At 48.1% G+C, this 21,679-nt stretch overlaps 3 protein-coding genes across 3 annotated transcripts in view; 1 reads left to right on the top strand and 2 right to left on the bottom strand.

The window, feature by feature from the left end:
- Positions 1-12,652, top strand: part of LOC135808626 (misshapen-like kinase 1) — a 38,202-nt gene extending 25,550 nt beyond the window's left edge. Inside the window, exons 17-33 of the mRNA XM_065321846.1 lie at positions 448-536; positions 896-993; positions 1,256-1,427; positions 1,672-1,835; positions 1,974-2,037; positions 2,542-2,607; positions 2,902-2,979; positions 3,267-3,334; positions 5,709-5,778; positions 6,490-6,590; positions 7,210-7,300; positions 7,898-7,971; positions 9,523-9,565; positions 10,136-10,171; positions 10,457-10,537; positions 10,971-11,110; positions 12,565-12,652. Coding sequence (XP_065177918.1) covers positions 448-536; positions 896-993; positions 1,256-1,427; positions 1,672-1,835; positions 1,974-2,037; positions 2,542-2,607; positions 2,902-2,979; positions 3,267-3,334; positions 5,709-5,778; positions 6,490-6,590; positions 7,210-7,300; positions 7,898-7,971; positions 9,523-9,565; positions 10,136-10,171; positions 10,457-10,537; positions 10,971-11,110; positions 12,565-12,648 — 1,519 coding nt within the window. The 3' untranslated portion in view covers positions 12,649-12,652. The remainder of the gene's footprint in view (positions 1-447; positions 537-895; positions 994-1,255; positions 1,428-1,671; positions 1,836-1,973; positions 2,038-2,541; positions 2,608-2,901; positions 2,980-3,266; positions 3,335-5,708; positions 5,779-6,489; positions 6,591-7,209; positions 7,301-7,897; positions 7,972-9,522; positions 9,566-10,135; positions 10,172-10,456; positions 10,538-10,970; positions 11,111-12,564) is intronic.
- A 761-nt stretch (positions 12,653-13,413) lies between these two features.
- LOC135808628 (stress-associated endoplasmic reticulum protein 2-like) lies at positions 13,414-16,565 on the bottom strand. The gene is made up of 3 exons (XM_065321847.1): positions 16,363-16,565; positions 16,210-16,282; positions 13,414-13,946 (listed from the first exon to the last, which is right to left on the bottom strand). The coding sequence occupies exons 1-3, from the start codon at positions 16,444-16,446 to the stop codon at positions 13,906-13,908; spliced, it is 198 nt and encodes a 65-aa protein (XP_065177919.1). The 5' UTR covers positions 16,447-16,565; the 3' UTR covers positions 13,414-13,905.
- A 1,228-nt stretch (positions 16,566-17,793) lies between these two features.
- Positions 17,794-20,844, bottom strand: LOC135808629 (uncharacterized). The gene has a single exon (XM_065321848.1). It carries the CDS (start codon positions 20,471-20,473, stop codon positions 18,857-18,859), a length of 1,617 nt encoding a protein of 538 aa, XP_065177920.1. The 5' UTR covers positions 20,474-20,844; the 3' UTR covers positions 17,794-18,856.
- Positions 20,845-21,679: the final 835 nt, after the last annotated feature.

A 21,679-nucleotide genomic window follows, 5' to 3' on the forward strand; every position in this document is an offset into this window, starting at 1 on the left:
CAGCATGACTGCCCAGAGGGGCAAGTGTCACCCCTATGGAAAGGGGACCAGAAAACGGGACACGGATCACAAGCAGGACCGCGAATGTCTGGCTAGGTCCTGCTGCCGGCGGAAATTGCGTTTACAACGTGGGCAGCTGAGGGGCAGAGCTGCTCTCTCAGCAGCAGATGGTCTCGCACCACGATTGCAGTTGTGACGCTTGAACCCGGCCGCAGAACGGAAGCATCGCTGACATGTTGGGCAGTGCTGCTGGCAACAAGCTGAAAGTGGCACAGACAGACTGACTGTTGGTGTAGGAGAACTCGTGACAGGCTGGCATCGATGAACAGAGCACACACACACACACACACACACACACACACACACACACACACACACACACACACGCCACACATGCCCTCGGGTGTGACTCAGTTGATGCACACAATGATTCTCTCTGTTGTTCAGGCGGCGCGTCAGCGAAGTATCTCCACTGGCAACAAGTGGCAACGCTACAGCTGCAGCAGCCTCAAATCTCACCACAACACCAACAGTTGGTAAGCCATTGTGTTGCCATAGCTATGAAGAACTCAAGAAATACTAGAAAACTGCAAGGCTGACTTGAGTAGAGGCTTAGTACTGACATAAGCTTCTGCAAGAATAAGCCCGGCTTTAATACGTGACATTGCAGTATAATTATAGAGGCGAATAGTACATTACTTATACATGTCCTCCTTCGTATACGTTTTTGTACAAATTCAAAAATGGAAAACTCGCCCGAAGCTATTGCATGTACTTGATGAGCTTGCGGGGCATCCACTTCATCCATACATGTACATCCCAAGTATTGATCAATTTCGAATTGTATATTATCCGTTACTGGTATGATCTGTCTGTCTTGTTTGCCGGCGTGAAGTGACCTCATCCAGTCCAGACTTGCTAGATGAAGATCCCAGCTTCCAGCTAACAACCAACATCTTGCAGAGGGAGAGGGGTGATTCACCACGCCAATATGTAAGACTTCTGAACCGTATTGTTGCTGTTTACGTGTAACTGGGAAGTGGAGGATGTCTCTTAGATTTCCATGCATTGTGCATTTACGATTTCCTGCCACTGGACATATTCACACACATATGACGGTAGTTCTGGCGATCAGGACGCGGTGCAATGAACGTCACCATGACCATGTATTTTGCACGTGTGTGTTCATACGATATGTGTGTATTTGTATGTGTTGTGTGTATGTGTGTATATGTGCATGTGTGTGTTGATACAGGGCGCCGCTGGTGACTCTCGGCGAGGCAGTATTGCAGCCACTGTGACTCACATGGGTCCACTCATCGGCAGTCATCTACCTGCTCACATGGCACTGTCACCACGCTCATCTACCGGCTCGAACTACTCGTCTTCATCCGCCGGTGCTACATCTGGGACGTCAGGAGATTCCAGTATGTGTTTTGCTTTTAGACAAGTCACTACCAGCTGTTTGTGTACTTTGGCATGCGCTTTCATTTAGGTATGTGTAGGTGTGCATGTGGGTGGAGTGGGGGAGGGGGGTCTGTGTATGAATGTGTGTATATCTGTGCACCTACCTGAGCTTTGCGGGTGGTGTGGGAAATCCCAATAAACACTGCATCGTCCACAGTAGGTAGCCCCATCTCTGAACGTCGCCGCTCATTTTCCTGCTTGCAGGCGGACTGTCTCATCAGGTATCTAATGCCTCGTTCCAAGCGTATGGCTTCAACGCGTCAACACCCGGCAAGAACACTCCTCCACCGCCGCTAGCAGCCACACCGTCGGCTCCCGTTGTAAACCTGAACCCCGCAGCATCCAAGCAGTCCGGCCCGGCAAGTATGGTAAGCAAGTAGCCAAGCACTTACCCAAAATTCCCCTACATGTACCTTTGTGTTATAGTGTGGACGTGCTTGCTGCTCGTAGCATTGAAACACGCTAATGTACAGGTCTTGGCTGATACTTTCTCTGTACTGTCACAGGTTCCTGAGATTCGAAAGTACAAGAGCCGATTCAATTCCGATATCCTGTGTGCTGCCCTATGGGGTGAGTGGTGTTTGGTTATTGCCTGTGCCTAGTCATGCTGACTGCTACCTGCCCATGCTGTGAGCAATGGTGATACCAGTCTGACAGTGATGGGAGGTTTAGTGGCAAGCAGAACACTTACAGTCTGCAAAGTGTCTTGAGCTGGGTGTGCGTTGAACTGGTAATGCTGTTAACGATATCACTGCACATGTCTTCACTGTGCTGTGCTGAAGTAGAATACTAGTAGCGGTCTCGGTGCTGTGGGAAACGCAGGCTGCGTGATGTTTGTGCATGGTATGTCCCAGTTGTTGATGCCCATATCTTCTACCTTTTCGTGACCTACAGTTGACGTGGATGTGGATATAGTAGATGTGTGCGCTGTGCTACGTGGATGTGTTGTGTTTATGCATGTGTTGTGTTTATGCATGTGTTGTGTTTATGCATGTGTGCATGCATGGTGTATTGTGCTTCACTGATGACGTGGATGCATGTGCTGTGCTACACTGTACTGTACTGTGTGTACAGGTGTGAACCTGCTTGTTGGCACTGACAATGGACTATTCCTTCTGGATCGCAGTGGGCATGGTAGAGGTAAGTCACTAATATACTACCACAACAAGTACATGATGTACTGAATGTATAGAGGCCATACAAATGACATCATTTTATCTGTTTGTGATATCACTCCATACAAAGCGCCTCGAGTGATGATGTAATTATCAACTTGTACTGTACACATCTGGTTAGGGTTGTTGGCACAGTGTGCTTCTTGGGTCAGCCGATTGCAATGCCGGTATGACAAGCATATACTATTGAATGCATGCACTTCATGTGAGGTGTTGCCTCCATCTTGACCCATCCATGCACTACTCCGTGTGTGTACAGTGTACCCGCTAGTTGGACGGCGTCGCTTCCTGCAAATCGAAGTCCTGGAAGGTCTGAATGTGCTTGTCACTATATCGGGTAAGCTGGCAGTGCATGCTATCCTGTATGTCCACCGTTTAGATTTCCACTGCTCTCCATCACCTGTATTGAGCTAGACTGTAGGAGATAGTCTGTCAGTGTGCATTGTACCTGCTAGAGTGCACAGTTTGGATCTGGCATCACCTGGATGCCGGACCAGTACAGTACGTGGAAACTAAAGGTACTGGTCACGCAGCTATGAATTCTGTTGCACATCGATGCTCATTCAGAAAGCGAAATTGACTTTCCATGTTTGACCGTTTCACTTCTTCCCGTCATTCCTGTAGGAAAGAAGAACCGCATTCGTGTTTACTACCTCAGCTGGCTCAGGAACAAGGTTATTCGCGGCGAAGAGGTATGTTGCTGTCCAGACTGGAATGTTCCTATGTGACAAGCAATGAGGCTGGGTTCTCATTTTTGCTCCTTGTCACCAAAAATCTTATTTCATGGGATCCGTTTCGAGTCCTGTGCTATATGGATGTTGGATACGAAGATGATACCCATAATTTTTTTCTGAAATATTCTTTGCCATGAAAATAGGGAAATTCTGAAAGTTTCATACTTGACGAGTTCCGGCCTATCTCGACTCGCTCTGAACTTTCCAACCTCCCAGCCTGCACTGCATACCTACACAATCTGGTTGTTCTTCAGCTTATGCCGCTTTACTGCAGTGCATGTTACAGTTTTAATATGTATGTTAACCCTTTACCGACAGCCCCATACTTGAATGCGTCAATGTTGACGCATTCGACATGCATACAAAACCATGCCTGGCATGACGGGAAGCATCAGCCCACGGGGATTTCCCGTGGCCCTCACACAACCAAGGTATGATCCTATCCGTAGCTGAAGAGATCCACGCATGTCCCATTTGATTTCATTGAGAATTGCGCGATCGAAAACTTACGGAAATACACGCGCGCCGACAATGCCGTCCGCCTCCGTCAAAAACTCGTCAGGTGCATTTTCTCTTGCGCAGTGAGTTCCTTTCGTCCTCGGATGACTTCTCCGACGAGGATCTAGCAGTCATTCGCTCTGGGACCGACGACAGATAGATAAATACTTCGTTCCAGCCGCCGATTCAAGCGAATTTCGAATTACGGAGCAGAGCGCACGCCAAGTAAATTCTCACGCAAATATGGGGAACGCCAGCCGCTGAAGACGATGTCGTCGTGATGTACCTGGAAGAATCTGATGGTGCTTATGGTGGGGAAGCCATGGAGAGCGATCCCCGTGTCGACAGTCTCCCAGAGATGGAATTTAGGCCATCGACTTCCTACGTACCTGAGTGACGGCAGCGCAGCGCGGCGTGCGTGCGACCTTACGGAGCTTTCCGACAGCGATTCTGGGGCGATGCTGCTCTCATTTGCGAGCGAGGCATGGCCACTGAAGTTTGTGATGGCTATGGCGTTTGTTTCCGCTCCGAAGTCGACTTGTTTTGGCCGTATCATGTCAATGTCGGAACTCTGACGATTTGCATGTGTACAATTTCCGTAGACGTAGAAGTGCCAATTTAGCAGCGTATGTGTGTGGTATGAGATAATAATTTTTCCATGGTCAAGAAGTACTAGTAGTACTAGACTTCCAAGAAAAAATAACTTGCACATACAAAATGTGGCCTCGTTATGAGTTATTGGCATCCTTCTAAATGTTATGGATTTCATATACTTGGTCCGTTTCATCGCAATTGTCGCTTATCTCCCACGCACCTTTTGACAGGTAAAACCCAGTCAGATCTCGATATCTAACTCACATTCGTTTGGGAGGTTGTGATAGCAAGATCAAAGGAGACCAGAAAGAAAAAACCATCGAGACTAGCGCCAGTGGCATCGCGATTCGTACGATTGTGATGGGAAAGTGGGGAACTTTTCGCTGCAGTGAATGCACTGCAGCAAATGCACACATTCACTGCAGCGAAAAGCCAAGCGCAGCTCGAAGACCGGAACTGTAGCAGGGGAAATCGACATCCTGACCTGGAGAGCGTGACAGTCACGGCCAGGCCAGCCAGCTCAGTCGCCACGTTTAAACTGCAAGTGCAACGACCTGGCATTCTTTGCAAGCCTGCAAACTGATGGCGAGATGGTGACAAAGAAGACATTGTCCAACCTGGCAGCGGCAGTACAAGAGTCTTGGTCAGAGTATCCAGCAGAGCGTATGACAGCTGTCTGGAGAGGGATGTGTGCCTGATTCAAAAACATTGTTGAAACACACAGTGGTGACACACCGGTCACGCTGCCCACGTTCCTCCAAGTGCCAAAGTGACAGTCACGACTGTTCCTTTCCCATCGCTGCCATACGCCAAGCGAAGAAAGCAAGAGATACTCTACGCCAGCAGCTAAACACACCAGCGAATGTCAGCTCAAGTGACATCAGCTCGAGTGATACAGAGCCAGAGTTGAATAAACTAAAGCGTGAGTGCAAGAACGCGCTCGGTCGCTGTTTTCTTTTGTACATTTTTAGTAACGTTGCTTCCTTTCTTCGACTTGCTTCATCAAATTCCATCGCTGAATTATTTTTCTTGTGGCGGAGAGGAATCCTGTATCATGGTTCTTCACTATGCGTTTTAGAAATTTTACAGAGCGATAAAATAACTCCTGTTCTTAGTTGCGATAGATAAGCGACAATTGCGATGAAACGGACCAAGTACAAAAGTAACTTGCCGGTAAAGTGTTAAGAGTGTCATGTGTTGCTGTATTGCTGTGTTGCTGTGTTGCTTATGTGTTATACAGTATGATGCACACAGCAAGTCTGGCTATGCTGAAGTCGGCTCTGTGGAAGGCTGCGTTCATTACCGCGTCGGTCAGTTTTAGCCGTTAATGAGCAGCTTTCAGCAGCCGTGCATCCACAAACACACACCTGTCCTGTTCTGTACAAACACAAACACACACACACACACACACACACACACACACACACACACACACACACACACCAGAGAACAAAGGTTTTAGATCCAGCCAGATATGCACGCTACCCACACAGTTGCGGTGACCCGTGGACAGGCCAGCTCTGCTCTCAGCCCTCCTACTGCCCACACCCGCTTTGGCCGTCACTCCCTCGCATACAGCACAGCTGCATGCTGCTTAGCATAACACCCTTTGTGCTCACTGCCGTCTCGCCGACTCCCCCGCAATCTTTGTCAAACTTGCCAAGCACCACCTAGGGTCACAGTCCCTGTAAGAAGGCAATAGCCTGTTGATTACTAGTACCCGAGTAAAATAGAAAGATACTACAGTACTACTACTTCTACTATATGTTAGGCTAAGCCCCCCCCCCCCCTCTCTCTCTCTCCAATTTGTGCAACATAGACAGCTACCTCTTCCCCTTAGGCCTATGCTATGGTGCCTATTGTATCAATTCCCTGGAAAAGAATAAACCTTGGGGTGAACACATGCACGCGCACATGCTAATAACATGACAAAAAGGATGGCAAAGTACCATTGTCGTCGATATAGCTTGGCAAGTGAATAACCTGAAATGCGTGTGCTCTTATTCCTCTTGTCTGTACAGTGAAGTATGAGCGCATGCGATTCCTTTGCATTGCCATGAAAACTCGCATAGAGGTGTTTGCCTGGGCACCCAAGCCCTATCACAAGTTCATGGCCTTCAAGGTAGGTTGAAAAACATCTAGCATGTAGTATTAACAAAAATACATGACACCCAGAGTGTGCCGCTCTGATGGGTTGCTGTCACGGCGAAATCAAGTTCCGGGATTACATCGCTTTAGTGATGCAGTGCGTACAAGCAGGATTCAAGCAGGTCTCTTTATGCACAACTACAGCTCAGTTGTACACACTACGACACTTCCTGCCTCGGAGCTGCACCAAATATGATGTAATCGCGGAATTGCTCCATGTCGTAGCCAGTGGAGTAGTGCCTTACCCTTCTTAGACCGTATTGCACTGGCCCGGAGTACCCTGGATGGTTGATGATAGTGTTTGTCTGCCTGTCATTTGATTTTTGTATGTGTTTTGTATTACTAACTGGAACCCTTCCTAAGTTTGGAGCAGCCAGGCCATTGGTCTGGTAAGAAGGCATGGGTGCATGTTTTTTCTGCTGACGTAATTTCTCTCCCTCTCCCTCTCCCTCCCCCCCCCCCCCCCCTCTCTCTCTCTCTTTCTCTCTCTCTCTCTCTCTCTCTCTCTCTCTCTCTCTCTCTCTCTCTTCTCTCTCTCTCTCTCTCTCTCTCTCTCTCTCTCTCCCCGCTCTCTCTTCCTCTAAATTCTACAGAGTTTTGTGGATGTCGCCCAGCGGCCTCTGCTAGTAGATATGTTCGTGCATGACAGCACCAAGCTCAAGCTGGTTTACTGCTCCGCTGAAGGTGAGGATATCCTGTGAATCATTGCTTTGAAGTACACTCCGAGCTAGCAAATGACAGTGTGGCCAGCCATCTGTTCCTATAGAAGGCTAGTAGAAGCATGGCATAACGTTAGCTTGCTGCCCAACCCATCTGCCATCTGCCACGTATACTGTATAAGCAGAAATATTCGTATGGAATTTAATTTCGTCTTTTTCGTCCAAGGAGCTTTTGGACTAAATTAAATGTAGGACGAATATCGATTTGTCCAGCTTTTCTATACACTCTTATGATCCATGGACGAAATTTTCAACCGGACGAACTCCTTTTCTTTGGAGTTGGACGAAATTATTGACCGACGAAATGTTCTGCCTCTACATTATGTAAGAAGACTAGGCGGTGGATTTTCCTTTAGAATGTTGAGTTGGCTAGAAATGGTACCAGGCAACTGTGTTGAGGGATTGTTTGACACACTACCTCAATTAGCATTGCAATCAGGCTTACATCTTCTGTAATGCATAATGTGTGTGTGCGGGCATGCATGTGTGTGTGAGAGATTAGTAAAGGAGAGAGGAACCTGAAACATGATTGTGACGGTGTGCTACGCTGCTCTGCTTTCAGGTTTCCACATCATTGACATGGAGACGGGACACATTGGTGATCTCTATATCCCGTTCCAGCATGTCCCAGTGCATGTGAGTCAGTCTTTCTCTTTCTGCTTGTGCTCGCTTGAAAAGGCATACCAGCACAAACGATTGGTTTGCACTATGCCTGGTCGGCGTATCACACTTGCAAACTTCAGGGCTCACGGTTGTGTACAAATACGTGGGCGCCATTTTGTTTCTGGCCAGCTCACGCGACGACAGGTCGACTGTCACGCGACCACCCCTTGTACACAAACTCTAGCCATCTCGCAGCGCATTTTCAGTGCGACACATGCCTCTTCAAAATGGAATAAGGTAGCACGGGTAGACAGTACGACACTGAAAATTTGGGTGGAACCAGGCAAGATGTGAACTAGGGGTTCAACCGAAGGAATTTTTGATTTTGGCCCCGGGAAACTAAAGATATTGTCACAAAGTCCGTGAATGCTCTACAGCGATCCCTTCATCTAGGGAAAAATCGCTTCGGTTAAACTGTAGCTTAGTATCTCCTGAAGATTTTGAGCCATCGATTGACAAAATCGGCCAATATTGTGCTACCTTATACTGTTTTGAAGTGAGCTAAGTCGGCAGGGGCGCACGCGAACTCCCGTGCGCGACGACAAGGAAGGAAGCCTGTGCATATGCGTTGTACGATGCGGAAACTACACCAGCGAGGCAGCAGCAAGGCGTTTTTTGCAATGTTTCCTCCGTGACTGACAAACTCTTGAAATATTATTGACCGTTTGCTGTCTCGCTCATCGGCGCTCTACTGCTGTGTGCTTCAGCAGCTATGGCGAACCGAAAATACATGACCAGTACAACGGCGAAGCCATTTGATTCGTCCTCTTGCAACGAAAGAGAGTGGCAAATCAAATAATTCACAACTCTCCATCGTCACTTCTCACAGCAGCGTGGCACGGCTCTTTCACTCGTGTAAGTGCATTTACAAAACGCTCTGAGAACAGAGATAACGAACTAGAACACGGTGTGAGTCTTTGCTTCATTCCATCAAGGAGCTCTTGTCCTCTACCTCTCCTCACCTGCGCCAGTGCACCAGCGGACGACATAGATGTCGATCCCTTTCTCAGCAAAGACTCGGCGGCAGAACTCGCGACTTCTCATCGCAGGACTCAGCGTGCGAACGAACTGTCTGAAGTCTTTGGCTTACGAGGCCAGCACTGCTCGCAACACACTTGCTCGGAAAGAAGCAGTAACAACGACAGTGAACGGCAACCAAAGTGAAACACAAGTCCCCAGCCGGTCTCCGTCTTCCTCAGTTCTACTTCTTCTTGTCAGTCACCAGGTCACTGCAACTCTCCTTGCTTTGCGCCGCGCCGCGTAGGCGTGCACTGCCGCGTGCATAGCTCGAGTCGCGCGAGCTCATTTCTATGGTGATCAGATTTCAAGATGTCCTCCCACGTAATCGAGTTTTGGCATCCCAACCGTGAGCCCTGAACTTCTAATTCCTCTCGATCTCCTTTGTTCAGGCTGAATGAACTTCTGAAAGCTATGATCGTTGGCACAGACCATCAAAAACTGGCAATGATGTTATTCAATTTTATAACAATTGTTTTGTGTGCTTTTCTGCCATTGCTCCTGCAGCAAAGTCGAACAATCACTCCACACGCCATCATCCCCATACCCGGTGAGTCTCCGATGCATTGCAGTGGGGGTGGTTACTGCACGTACTGTACTGTCCTGTGGCAAGAGGTGGAGCCGTGTGAAAACAAATACCTTACTACATGATTATTATTATGTTCTCAGTCCTTGGGATGCGCAGTGCGTGAGATCGATCTGGTTTTAGTTATCACAGCTGATTGTTGTAGAAGTCATGATTGTAACATACTTGTTGCTGGGCACTGTTATGTCTGAAGACTGTATAAGATGGCAATCTCACTCATGCTTTGTTCAATGAACTTCGGTGTGTGTGTGTGTGTGTGTGTGTGTGTGTGTGTGTGTGTGTGTGTGTGTGTGTGTGTGTGTGTGTGTGTGTGTGTGTGCATATGTGTGTGTGTCCTGCGTGCCCGTGCGTGCACGTGTGTGTGTGTGTGTGTGTGTGTGTGTGTGTGCTGTGCCAAGCGGAAATTGCCATGGGTGCACGCTGGTAATACTCTTGGCAGCAAGCAATAGGTAGATTCTGTTTGAGGGGGTCGGGCTCAAGTTGCCCATTACCTGTTCAAGATTGACTAGAGATGCTATCCTCCTCTTGTTTTAGGTACGGATGGAGCTGAGCTACTGCTATGTTTCAACCGTAAGTTTGTCTCATGCCTCTCTGACATTAATTTCACAAGTCGTGGCAGTCACTGCCTTATTGTGCAACATTTCCCTGGTTTCACTGTGTGATTTTGGTGATGGCCCATTATTTGATGAAATAGTGAAAAAAAGTCGACTTGATATATGCCTGAGTGAGCCCAACATCCATTTCCTCTCATATGTGGGTGTGTCGTACTGGCTGTATTGATGTGCGGGCCTCTAAAATCTGGTGTGCTGGTTGTCTGCTGTGCTTCTCAATATTGCATTGGCTTGACTTCGATAGATGAAGGTGTATATGTCGACCTGTCCGGACAAGTCATCCGTGACATCCGCCTGCAGTGGGGCGAAGCACCGACGTCCATCGGTAAGTGTCTGCAGTGCATACATCTACACAATCCATGCCAGTCTAGAAGAACGCAACTTGTAGAGACAATGAGCTAAAACTGCTTCATTCCCATCTCACCACGGGATCATACAGGGAAGTATGCAGCAATCAGCTGACGTGAAAATCGCATACATTTACAGTAGCTCGTTTTCTCGAAACCTCCCCCTGGAGGCCAAGGTACCCTTTCGAGTTTTGACCCTACTGGCTCACGTCAATTTTTCTGCATGTAAGCCTGGTCACTTTGTTCGATGTTCCGCAGCTTGCAAACCGGTAGTCAGGTACTGGTCAGTTCTGTTTTAATGATTGTTGTACATAATCAAATCATGCTCGACTTTGAATTACCCACATGATGCTGTACTACATGCCAATAATATTGACTGAGTCGTGTTTCTGATCCTTGCTCTGCATCCAGCTTACATTGGACAAGGCAGTGTAATGGGCTGGGGCACGCGTGCTATTGAGATCCGCAACCTTCACTCCGGTGAGCTCGATGGCGTCTTCATGCACAAGCGGGAGCAGAAATTGCGCTTCCTGTGCGAGCGCAACGACAAGGTGAGAAGACCGATTAGACCGTGCCGCGAGTTCTGCTTAAAAAGTGTAGATATGGACAGCCATGTAGGTGACAATCAAGATAACATTGAAGATTCCCGTTGATGAACTGCTATTCAATGAAATCTAGCCTTTCCATGTGATCTGTACTGTGTTGCCACACCTGCCGACATGTCAGTAGCCTGCCGATTTTTGAGGCATGTCACGACCTGCCGACAATTGACCTTCTCCTGCCGACAACAGCCATGAAAGTGTCCAAGTTTGACCTTATGCGTGGTTTAGAAGTCATGATCCAGATTTTTGGCCTTTACTGCTCATTACGCGTGTTTCCATAGCTCTCTCCTAAGGCGCTAAGCGAAATCATCATCTGTCTCGAGAAAAATCGGCAAACTCAGCCCGAGTCTCGCGCAAAACGTGAAATTTTTTTCTTATCAGTTTTCTTATCAGTGCTGCGCGCGCGCGCGTGTGTGTGTGTGTGTGTGTGTGTGTGTGTGTGTGTGTGTGTGTCGAGGTCGATATATAGGGGAGGGGGTCCGGGGGCAAAGCCCCCGGATGATGCATTTTGTTTTTTTATCCAACTGATATTTGGCTATAATGATGTGGCAACAATGTCTGTATTAAAGTGTGTGCGTGAAAGTACTTGCCAACATCACCCTGATCCAGAATCCAAAAGATTATGGTGCCTGCATTTTTTTCATAGAGAGCGTTCCATTGTCGCTGTTGATTATTCGAGACGTTTTGTGACAGCGGTTGTGGTGGACTAGTTTGAAAAAAACTTACGAGTGTTCCCACAAAAAAACTACCTTTCCTATACAACACTACAAGTATTACATGCCCCTGAGAGAACTACAGTCGAACCTCGTTAGGACGAACTTCAAGGGACGGAACAAGTTTGTTTGCCTTATCCGCAGTTCTTCTTATCCAGATCTGACAAAAAAATTGATCTGCATATCATATGGATTGTATTTATGTGAAGGTGAATGCTATGGCACATGTAGAGCATTTATTCATAGCATAAGTCAGCAATAGGCAAGTATAATGTGCAATGAATTTATGACAGTATGTCCTCCGCCTTGTAACATCCTGTTAACTGCTTTCGCCCGTACAAGAGGCCTCGACTATCGGACAAAAAAACTACAGTCAGTGCAAGTACGTGGATCGGAAAAGTTCGTACTACGCGCTGAATTTGTTCGAATCGCGCTTGAAATTTAATAGTTCGTCTTCTGACACGAGAATTTCGAAGTACAGGAGTTCGTCATAAACGAACAATTTTAACTTGATATGATGCCTGGCCAACCATAGGATTGGCCCTAGTTCGTACTAATGGAAAGTTCGCCTTATCAGTGTTTGTCCTAAAGAGGTTTACTGTACTACATGTACTATAGTAGTTCTAGATGATCATACAATTGACATACTCCACCAACATGCCATCCCCTGTATTCGTGTGCTCATTCCAGGTCTTCTTTGCGTCACTTCGCGGTGGTTCGTCGCAGATCTATTTCATGAGCTTGAACCGTGGATTTGCCCAGTACAACAACTAACACGGCTAGCTACGTACACTGCAAGGAATGCTGATAACGACGTTATTTAGCAAGGCGGGGCTGTGCATGATTCCGATTCCATGCTGAATGCCCGGAATCCTGGCTGATTTTCATGTACATTTTAGTCAACTTGATCTGTAAAATTCATGTACATTGTATAGAAATTACACTATAGTATAATTTGAAATCGAATTGACCGCTTCAGCTCCGAAAAAGGTAGTAGCTACAATTCATGTTACAATAGTTTGCAGTACTATCCACGTGCACATCTTGAGGTGATGCTATCCAATTATAATGTCTAGTTCTACAGTCCATTTCAAAACTAAAGACGCGTACCTAGGCAAAAACCGTTATGCCAGCATCTATACCACATAAAATCTGTGATCACTTTGTGCATAAATTTTTCCAAATTGGGCGTCTGTTATCCAATCCTTTAGAAACTATATGAGAGTAATTGTGGAGCGATCCTGAGCAATATTCCGAAAACTATTCTCAAAAGTTTCCAGCCGAATTTGAAATATTTCAAAAACCCTACGCGTCTATAGTTTTGAAATGCACTGTAGCACACATCAAACACATGCTAGGCATCCTACATGACGCATTTCTTCCTCTCCAGTGGGCTTCAAACGGTACCCTGCTTTACTGCACTATCGATGCTAGTCCTGCTGACCACCATATTTAGCATAATAATTATTTACCCTAGAGTTTCCTCATTTCGACCATTCTAATTCCTGACAATGTGGCAATGGAGATCATGCAATCTCATCAGTTTCAAATTTTGATTTTCTTTCAGCATGGGGCAGTTTGATATGCAGCAAGTGAGGGTGAAACTATTTACAACAGAATAAACACGCACTGATGAATGATCAATTCGAAGCAGGAAGGGGGTTGAAAAGAAATATGTGGCCCCGCAGCAACTATCGATACAGGTCTATGCAATGAACGGAAAATAATCTAACAAAGCTCTAATAGTGATTTTCAGCTGCAATCAGCTGCAATCTGGAACAGGATGGCAATAGCAAACACTTCTGAAATATTACAGTCCTGGCGAGACGACCACCCATCCTCCCTTCACCAGCACCAGCAAACAAAACAGAGAGAGATAGCACGATGACAGCAGCAGCGTACGTACACGAGGACTGACAGACAGGGGGAAAGTAGATGCCACCAGGGCTCAATGGGTGTGGGACAAGGACGAAGACGACAACAGCGAAGACAGCACCAGCATGACCAGCGACTGCAATAGCGTCGGGAGCCTTATTCGGTCATCCGAATACTCTGGATAATTTGGAAGATGGCTGCAATGGACATGTGAATGGGACAAAAAAAAACAAAACAAAAAACAGAATGACACAGATAAGACAAAGCAGAACAAAACCCAGTGGGGAATGAAGAGTGAGCCTCAAAACTCTGGATATCTTCCACACTGAACTACGAGTACGTCATTGTAGTTCTGTGGTGATCTGGTGTAGTCGCACATTTGGGAGAACCCCGTGCGGGGACCAGGAACCAGGAAAAACCGGTAGGTCATATTGGTCTACTTTGGTCTGCAAGAGTGAGGTGGTTGGAGATCGAGATACCAGTGCATCAGTAAAGTAAACATCTGACTATACTCAGCTACAACAAGCTACTCAAAGCAACTCGGCTACAAGCCACTCAAAGTAGCTGCAGTAGTTGTCAATGGGGCCGTGCACGGTATACTGCTGTCTAGCAGGGTTCTAGCCAAAGGGGGTAGGAGGGGCACAGTTATTCCGAAAATGGAAAAAATGGGTTACAGGGTAATTGTTTCCCCAGTCCTCCCCCCGCCCCTCTCCCTCCACTATTTTGACCTGGCTAGAACCCGGTCCAGTGTACCTAATCATGGCATATAACACCTAGATACAAGAACAACATTTAACGCAGCAGTGCCACGCTAGAGTATGATTCTGTATTTCACGGGTCACCACCATGTATTATAAGGCCGACCCGAATAAATTCATTGATATGCGGCGAGGGGGGGGGGGGGGGGGGTACTTAGGTGTTGGTATACGCACACTAATACCAGTAATGCATTGTAGAACAGTACTTGAAGTTGCAAGTTCAAAGTCTGCGATTTGGCACATGTCGCATAAATTGCACACAGTTACACATGGCAAACATTACCCATTTTTACAGTAATTAAATCTGCCATGTTTCCTAATTTTAAGGGAAAGGACGATCTTCAATGATTCGTTTGGCTTGCCTAATCACAACTTTGTACTTCACAAGACATGACATGCTACAACTGTAGTACAATCCAGAACTCACACAGGTGTGACAAACAACCTTGTACATACACAGAACAACATGGAACATAGAGTGATTGTACATGTACATGTACATACGCACGACATACAAAGACAACCCTTGCAACAAAAACAGTAAAGCACGAGTGCAGAATTCCAAATGGCATCTCAAAGCGAATGTATTGGAAGATACGGGGCTGTCCATCCACTAATACTGTAAAGCGTACATCGCGCCGAGAACGTGCAGACAGCTGCACGTTCAATATCTAGCTACAAGTACACCAGTGGAGTTTCACATCACACGGTTCCATACTCAAGAGTCTTAGACAATAGGTTCATTACACCAGGAAATAGTGCAACGTGATCACAAGAGAGTTGCACTCCCCATCATCTACCTCGGGGGGGGGGGGGGAGTGAAACAAAAAGTGCATGGCTTAATGTGCAGGTATGCCTTGTATGAAGTCTACACAGTTGTGAACACTGACGTATGCAGGCTAGATAGATAACATTGCCACTACACAAGGACTTGAATAAAGTTCCACAGAGAATGGGACAGTTCCTAATACCATCAACCCATGCATCAGCCGGTACCGTATAAACTGCCCGCATACCATCAACTCAGGAATCAGACCGTATTATATCGATTCACGTACCACCGTGCACCGCCGGCTTGATCAAACTATACTGCACACCACCAGTGACAGACCAGCTCAGATTCCATTGGTCAACACAGCCCTGCCTCGGTCATGCAGACCCAACTCATCTACTATCTCCATCATGCGGCACCAACAGCGCAATATGTGTACCAGGTAACTACATTGGAGATCGAGTGTAAAGTTGTCAACAATCGCTGGTGTGCACTGCAACATGTATAATGATGCATGTTGATGTGCCCCTTTGTCTTTCTTGCCCATAAAACTTGATCTGCTCGGTACTCATCTATCTATGGCAGAGTTGCCTCACGCTTGGCAACGCATCTCCATGCACACACACATTATTATGATTGTGGTGCATTGAACACCTCGTGAGGCAGCTATCGTCACACATGAAGGCCCGACTGAGATGCTGCTGAGGCGATACACCCCGTCACGTCAAGAAAATGGTTTAGATACGTCTCAGACATTTCGAAAGTCTCTACCCAGACTCATCCACAATAGCCGAGGTTGGATTGGACTACGATACATGTACATGACATCGTACTACGTACTCTTGCTTGAGAAATGAACAATAGGAGAATTTTAGCACGAATCACTCAAGAGTCAAAACGGTTGTAATCAGAGGTGGACATTTAACACACCTGAGCCACAGACGACGAAGATAAACAGTGCCAATAAATAAGGTCCGACTGGTGACTTATCCTCCTTAGGCCTCTGTAGCGGACAACAGACAAAGACCAACCTCGAAACAAAGGCAGGACAAATAACTTGGCAGGCAGCTTTCATTCTCATACCTGAGATTTGGGAACTAATCCACGTTTCTCCACGTTCTGACTGTGCTTGTCGCTCTGGACTCTCATTCTCTGCTTAGGGGCCATGGTGAATATTAGACGGAGATGAACAACGCGAAGCTCCCAGGGAAATAAATAAGTGGATGAACAAACTAACTGGTTACTTACTGACCTAAGTGAGTGCACCAAGCAATGCCAGTTTGCTACAGATCTGACACCTCGGTCCAGCGAAAAAACAAGTCACCTTTCAGAAGTCTGACGTGGTCAGCTCCGCGACCCTGCCTTTTTCGCAGTCGCCGCTGGTCGCCATTTTCTCCTTCACACCCACTTGTTCCCTTGACGACTGCATCCCAACGCACGCTAGCTGCATGCACGCGTCGTACTCGACTCCGCGACATGTCGCTGGCGAGACCGAGCGGACCCCGACGGCCCGAGTCCCCGACTCCGAGTCCGCGATCCGACAGCCGAGATTATTAGTACTTCATCTGTCATCATGAAATATGGGGCACTGGGAGTCGTATAAATACGACTCTGACAAATAAAGCCTGGATTTTGGAAGTCCTGGTCGAGATGCCAGACCAGTCATGTAATACACCTGATTGTGTAGTAGTTACGTTTCTCCAGTTATTTGTAGCTGGGCCAAACCACCCGCTTTGTAACTACAGTTTCAAGTACACTGTAATAGGTGTACGTGTATTGGCAATCATTTCCGTGGACGGCGTGGTGGTCGTTTCTGCCCTTATATTTTGGCATTGTTTTTTCATAAGTACATGACTGTACATGCACATGTGTAACCCAGGTCCCTGGTGAATCAAGATCGACTGATCCAAAATCCGGTTAGCCAGTCTGCATTGGCAAGGGGGGGGGGGGGGGGCGCAACGGCGTTCACACTGGGCCGCATGTGCACGTACAAGTGGCAGAGCATCGGACTGGCAACAAAAAAAAGCGAATTAATGTGGAGTGCATACTTGTATGCATACAGTGTAGTTCAATTTCAAGCTTGACTAGTTAGTATTTGTCGACGTGTCTGTAGGCACACATATTGCACAGCGCTACCCACTCATAATAGTCTATAGCAACTAGCCTCACACAAACAGCACTGCAGTCCCAGCTCAAGACACACAACTCACATACTGGTACTCACTTGCCGGACCGGTTGAAGGTATAGCCGGACTAGGACGGTCCGGCAAAGGTCTGAGCCCAACAAGGCCACGGATCCGCTCAACACTGAACAACTGCGGCCGCTTGAAGGCACATGAGCACATAACTTGTGGTATTGCCTCAGTGGCTGGCTCAGCCACTGAGGCGATACCGTGAACAATGGCACCACACACTGGCAATGCGGATTATCCGATATGCCGCCATCAACGTACACGTACACTGTGACACAGTGAACGCAACCAGACTGTGACTGGCATCTCAGACATGGTCGGCCGCGGATTGATTGTCACTTTATTGCTAATCGGAATATCATGGAGCAGCAAAACTGATAGATTCAATAGACTCTTTTCCTTACAGTAAATAACAGCACTGCAGCCTCTGGAAACCTGCAGGTTGACCCCGGCAGGTGCAGCACCGGTGGGCTGCTGCGATTGCCCAAGCACGTTGTTTTAGAGGGGGAAACTGGCAAACACATTAAATCAAGAGGAAAAGAGAAAAAATATGTGGTAAAAATGACCAATAGGATAAGTCAGAAAGGAACTGGATTCAATCTATATGGGCAGTGTCACAAGTTGCTAGCAGTGCAAGTCGGAAACCAGGAGCTACGCCATCCAGGGCAGCAGCAGAAGCATTGGGCGGTTGAGGGTGTGTCAACAAAGTGATATCGGGTCTGATTCTGTGACAGCAGGCCAAAATGGAATACTGGTGTAAGGTAGAGACGGCCATGTTGCAATTATCGGAGCGGCGGTGTTCAAAGTGCTACAAAAGAAAACTCAACTGGTTACTCAGTGGTACAGCTGTAACCAATACAGCAAAGCAAGCAGCAGCGGGGGTTGCGGCGGTGTGGCAGCGGATAATCAACGGTTAGAAGGAGTACGTCATTCAAACATGCCACTATGACAACCGTGCCATTGTGTCGCGAATCAATCGACCAAGCGCAGCAAGCATAGGTTCACAGAATAGAGAAATCCGCGCGTCAGCAGAGCAAACCCAAGTGAAAGCATACACTGGACCAAGGTACCTGATCAGCCATGGTGGGTGCGGAACAAAGATACTGTGCCGAGGAGGGTAGCCATCTCCTGTGCGCACACAGAGCCTGTACTGCTTCCTGGACCAACGTGCTCGTGATCAGGTATAATGTTACTCGCAGCTTAGTGCAACTGTGCCGTGGCACAGGATCAAGTCTACAGGAAATTACCAATGACGCTAGCCAGGTCAGCCCTGGACTACAAGTAGCACTGGACATTGCACATGGGCCCATGCTGCCGTGTAGCCCGATCGGACTTGCCAGCTGCACGAATAACTTACATCTCCTGGTGACTGGCTGGCACACGGGTCAGAACCGGTTCTCCCTCAGATACTGCTTGACCATGTTGGGTACAGGAAGCTCCGTGAGGTGGTCGTATCGAGTGTGCTGGCGAATGACGAATCGGCATATGTGCTGCAGACTACGCACAACACAGCGGCGTGAGTACGGTGCAGTCAGCCGCACTGGGATCGATGGGGCGTCTGGATACCGCTGACGGGAGAAGCAGAAGGCACCGTCGCGCGAGTCAACCATTGAGCGTTCGACAAGCTCAACTACGGAACTGACTCCATCGTCATAGTTACCCGTGTTGAATGGATAAAAACTGAACCTGCCAAGATGGTGCTCGATGCGCGTGTGCAGGGTGCGACCCTGTGAGCGAAATGTCAGACTGATCAGATAGCGGTCGTCCGAGCTGTCTCTAACCAGAAACGTACCATCCTTCTGACCTCTCAGCAGACCTTCCGCCTCTTGCCGACTCACTGGACCCCAGTACCAGCTGTACTGCGCTAGCTCGCGTACATTGTTGCTGAGAGACGCTTCCGCACTCATGCCCTCGCCGCTTGACGGGGGCAGTGTTTCGTAAACGCCATCATCCTGTCTAGCATTCGGTGCGGTGTTCATCAACCGTATGCCATGGCGATTGGGTATATTGAACGCAGCTGGTTGCGCGGCGGGTCCTTCTAAGCTGAGCTGGCCGGGAAGACTGAACGCTGCAGGCTCATCGGGGTGTGCGTACTCGGAAGTTGATTCAACTGTGCTCTCCCACTGCGAGCTGCGTCTCTGGCGTTGATACTGGTGGTACACGGAGTACCACTCGCCTATGTCTCTCATCGGACCAAACGCGTTCACAAGTGCCTCGGTGTTCTCATAGACATTGTCCTCGGCGCTCGGTAGAGCAGCGTACACACCACCGCCGGCAGCAGGCGTGTGTCTCCGTCGGCTGGAGTCACTTGCCACCGTGGTGGTGGTGCTGGTCATGGCTGCTGTGCATGTGGGCCTGCTCTGCACACTGGGAGGCTTTGGTCCCAGCTCCAGGCGAGATGGCAGCATGGAGGCAGGCTTTGGTGCAGCCAGTGGTGGCCTATCCTCTCTGCCTGCATCGACAATAGCAGAATCGCTAGCCGTACACATTACACCTGCTGAGCGGTCATTGATCGTGTCACCATCATTAGCTGCGCCACTGCCACCGTCCTCTGGAGCAGCACCAGGCGCAGCAGGAACGCCAACGCATGGGTTTTCTCCTGAACTCATCTCGATACTAGGATTCTGCGTTAGCTGCTGTTGTTGTTTCGGCTGCTGTTGTTGTTGATGATTTTCTACGCCATTAGCCATCGCAAGAGCAGGCACTGTAAATCCGTCGTTGGTAGGAGAGCCGGCAAGACGGTGCCTCTTCAGAGAGTTTCGAGAAAACTTGCGCCGCAGGCTGGACATAAAGGTTTTCTTCTTGCCCTGAACAGCAGCAGCAGACGTTTGCAGACCAGGAAGGCTCGACGATCTCATCCTTCCCTCTGTCGATGCATTGTTGTCCTGTAGCACGGCCCCATTGCCGCGCGTTGCTGCTTGCAAGCCGCCGTGGCTGCGGATGTCAGCATCAGCGCTGCCAGCAGCACTAGTTGCTATTACAGACTCACCTATACCGGCCATCTTTCAAGCTCAGCTCGCCTCAGCATCAGGCCGTGCAGCTGGTGGCCAGAAAGGGAGAAAGAAGGAAACCTTACGCGGCCACACGCCAAAAACTATCGCTGGACTCTGCTGCATGCACAGCACTTAGCAGATATTTGAGCTAACACTCCACAAATGGTACTATCCACTGCCAACAAGAATCTGTTACAATACTACTTGGACTAGGAATCAGTTATCTTGGACTTCCCAACTCCTGCCACTTGCCAGATCCACGAATCATTATCACCGTGTACGTGTGTTGGTCCACAGTGGAGAACTAAGGAAATTGAACAAAAAGTCTCAGAATAAAGCCTTTTCCGTCCACAGAAATGTATCTCAGAAGACGATGATATTCCAGGCATTATCAGCCACTGCCTGTGCTAGGGCCTGACTGCTGTGTAGATCTACCGTCAGACACCGTGTAGCAGCGCTGCACGCTGTGCACCGCATGACTGTTCATACAGACTCAGTGTGTGGCTAGCATCGGGGCTGTTGACAATCACCATGATCACTGAATCAGCGGAACATGTGGCCTGCTTCGATAGATCTTCCTCATGTGGCCTAATCACCGCCCGCCGCATGCTAGCTAGGCCTGCTGAGGCTGAGACTGAGTTCTGATCTGTGACATGTGATATCTGATACCTTGGCATGGTGCTACAGCCTACAGACTGTACAGGTAATAATGCTTTACTTTTCTGACTTTTTTATGACTTGCATGTAGTGGACTTCATTGGTGGCACGCGCAGTAAGTAGCCACTGTCGACATGTCGACACTACACTCTACACTACAGTTAGTCAGTCAGCAGATCAGCTACGGTGGAGGGAAACCAACTAAAAAAAACCCTGCATCTGCGTGGTTCAGCGTGATATCCCCAGTCACCCTGGGCACACCAAAGATCTGTGCCAGGGCGCCTAGCGCTAAGCCCAGACCAAGCTGCAGGAACTGGCAAGTGAAAGAGCAAAGTAATTTCGTCCAAATAATTTAATTGTGGCCTAGTAGTAGTTCTAGGTTGAGGCATTTACCGCGTTCAACTGCTTACAGCTTAGTACATCGCGACATCCTGTTTGCACCACACAGTAAGTAATTAGTTGCCTTTTTGTTCCTCGGCCCGTGACGTTCGTTATCATGGTTATCTGGAAGATAAGAATATGTATGTGGTCGATCTACATACCGGTAATTATTGTCGA

This window comes from Sycon ciliatum, chromosome 2, assembly GCF_964019385.1.
Source record: "Sycon ciliatum chromosome 2, ocSycCili1.1, whole genome shotgun sequence".
In the NCBI taxonomy this organism is placed as follows: domain Eukaryota; kingdom Metazoa; phylum Porifera; class Calcarea; order Leucosolenida; family Sycettidae; genus Sycon; species Sycon ciliatum.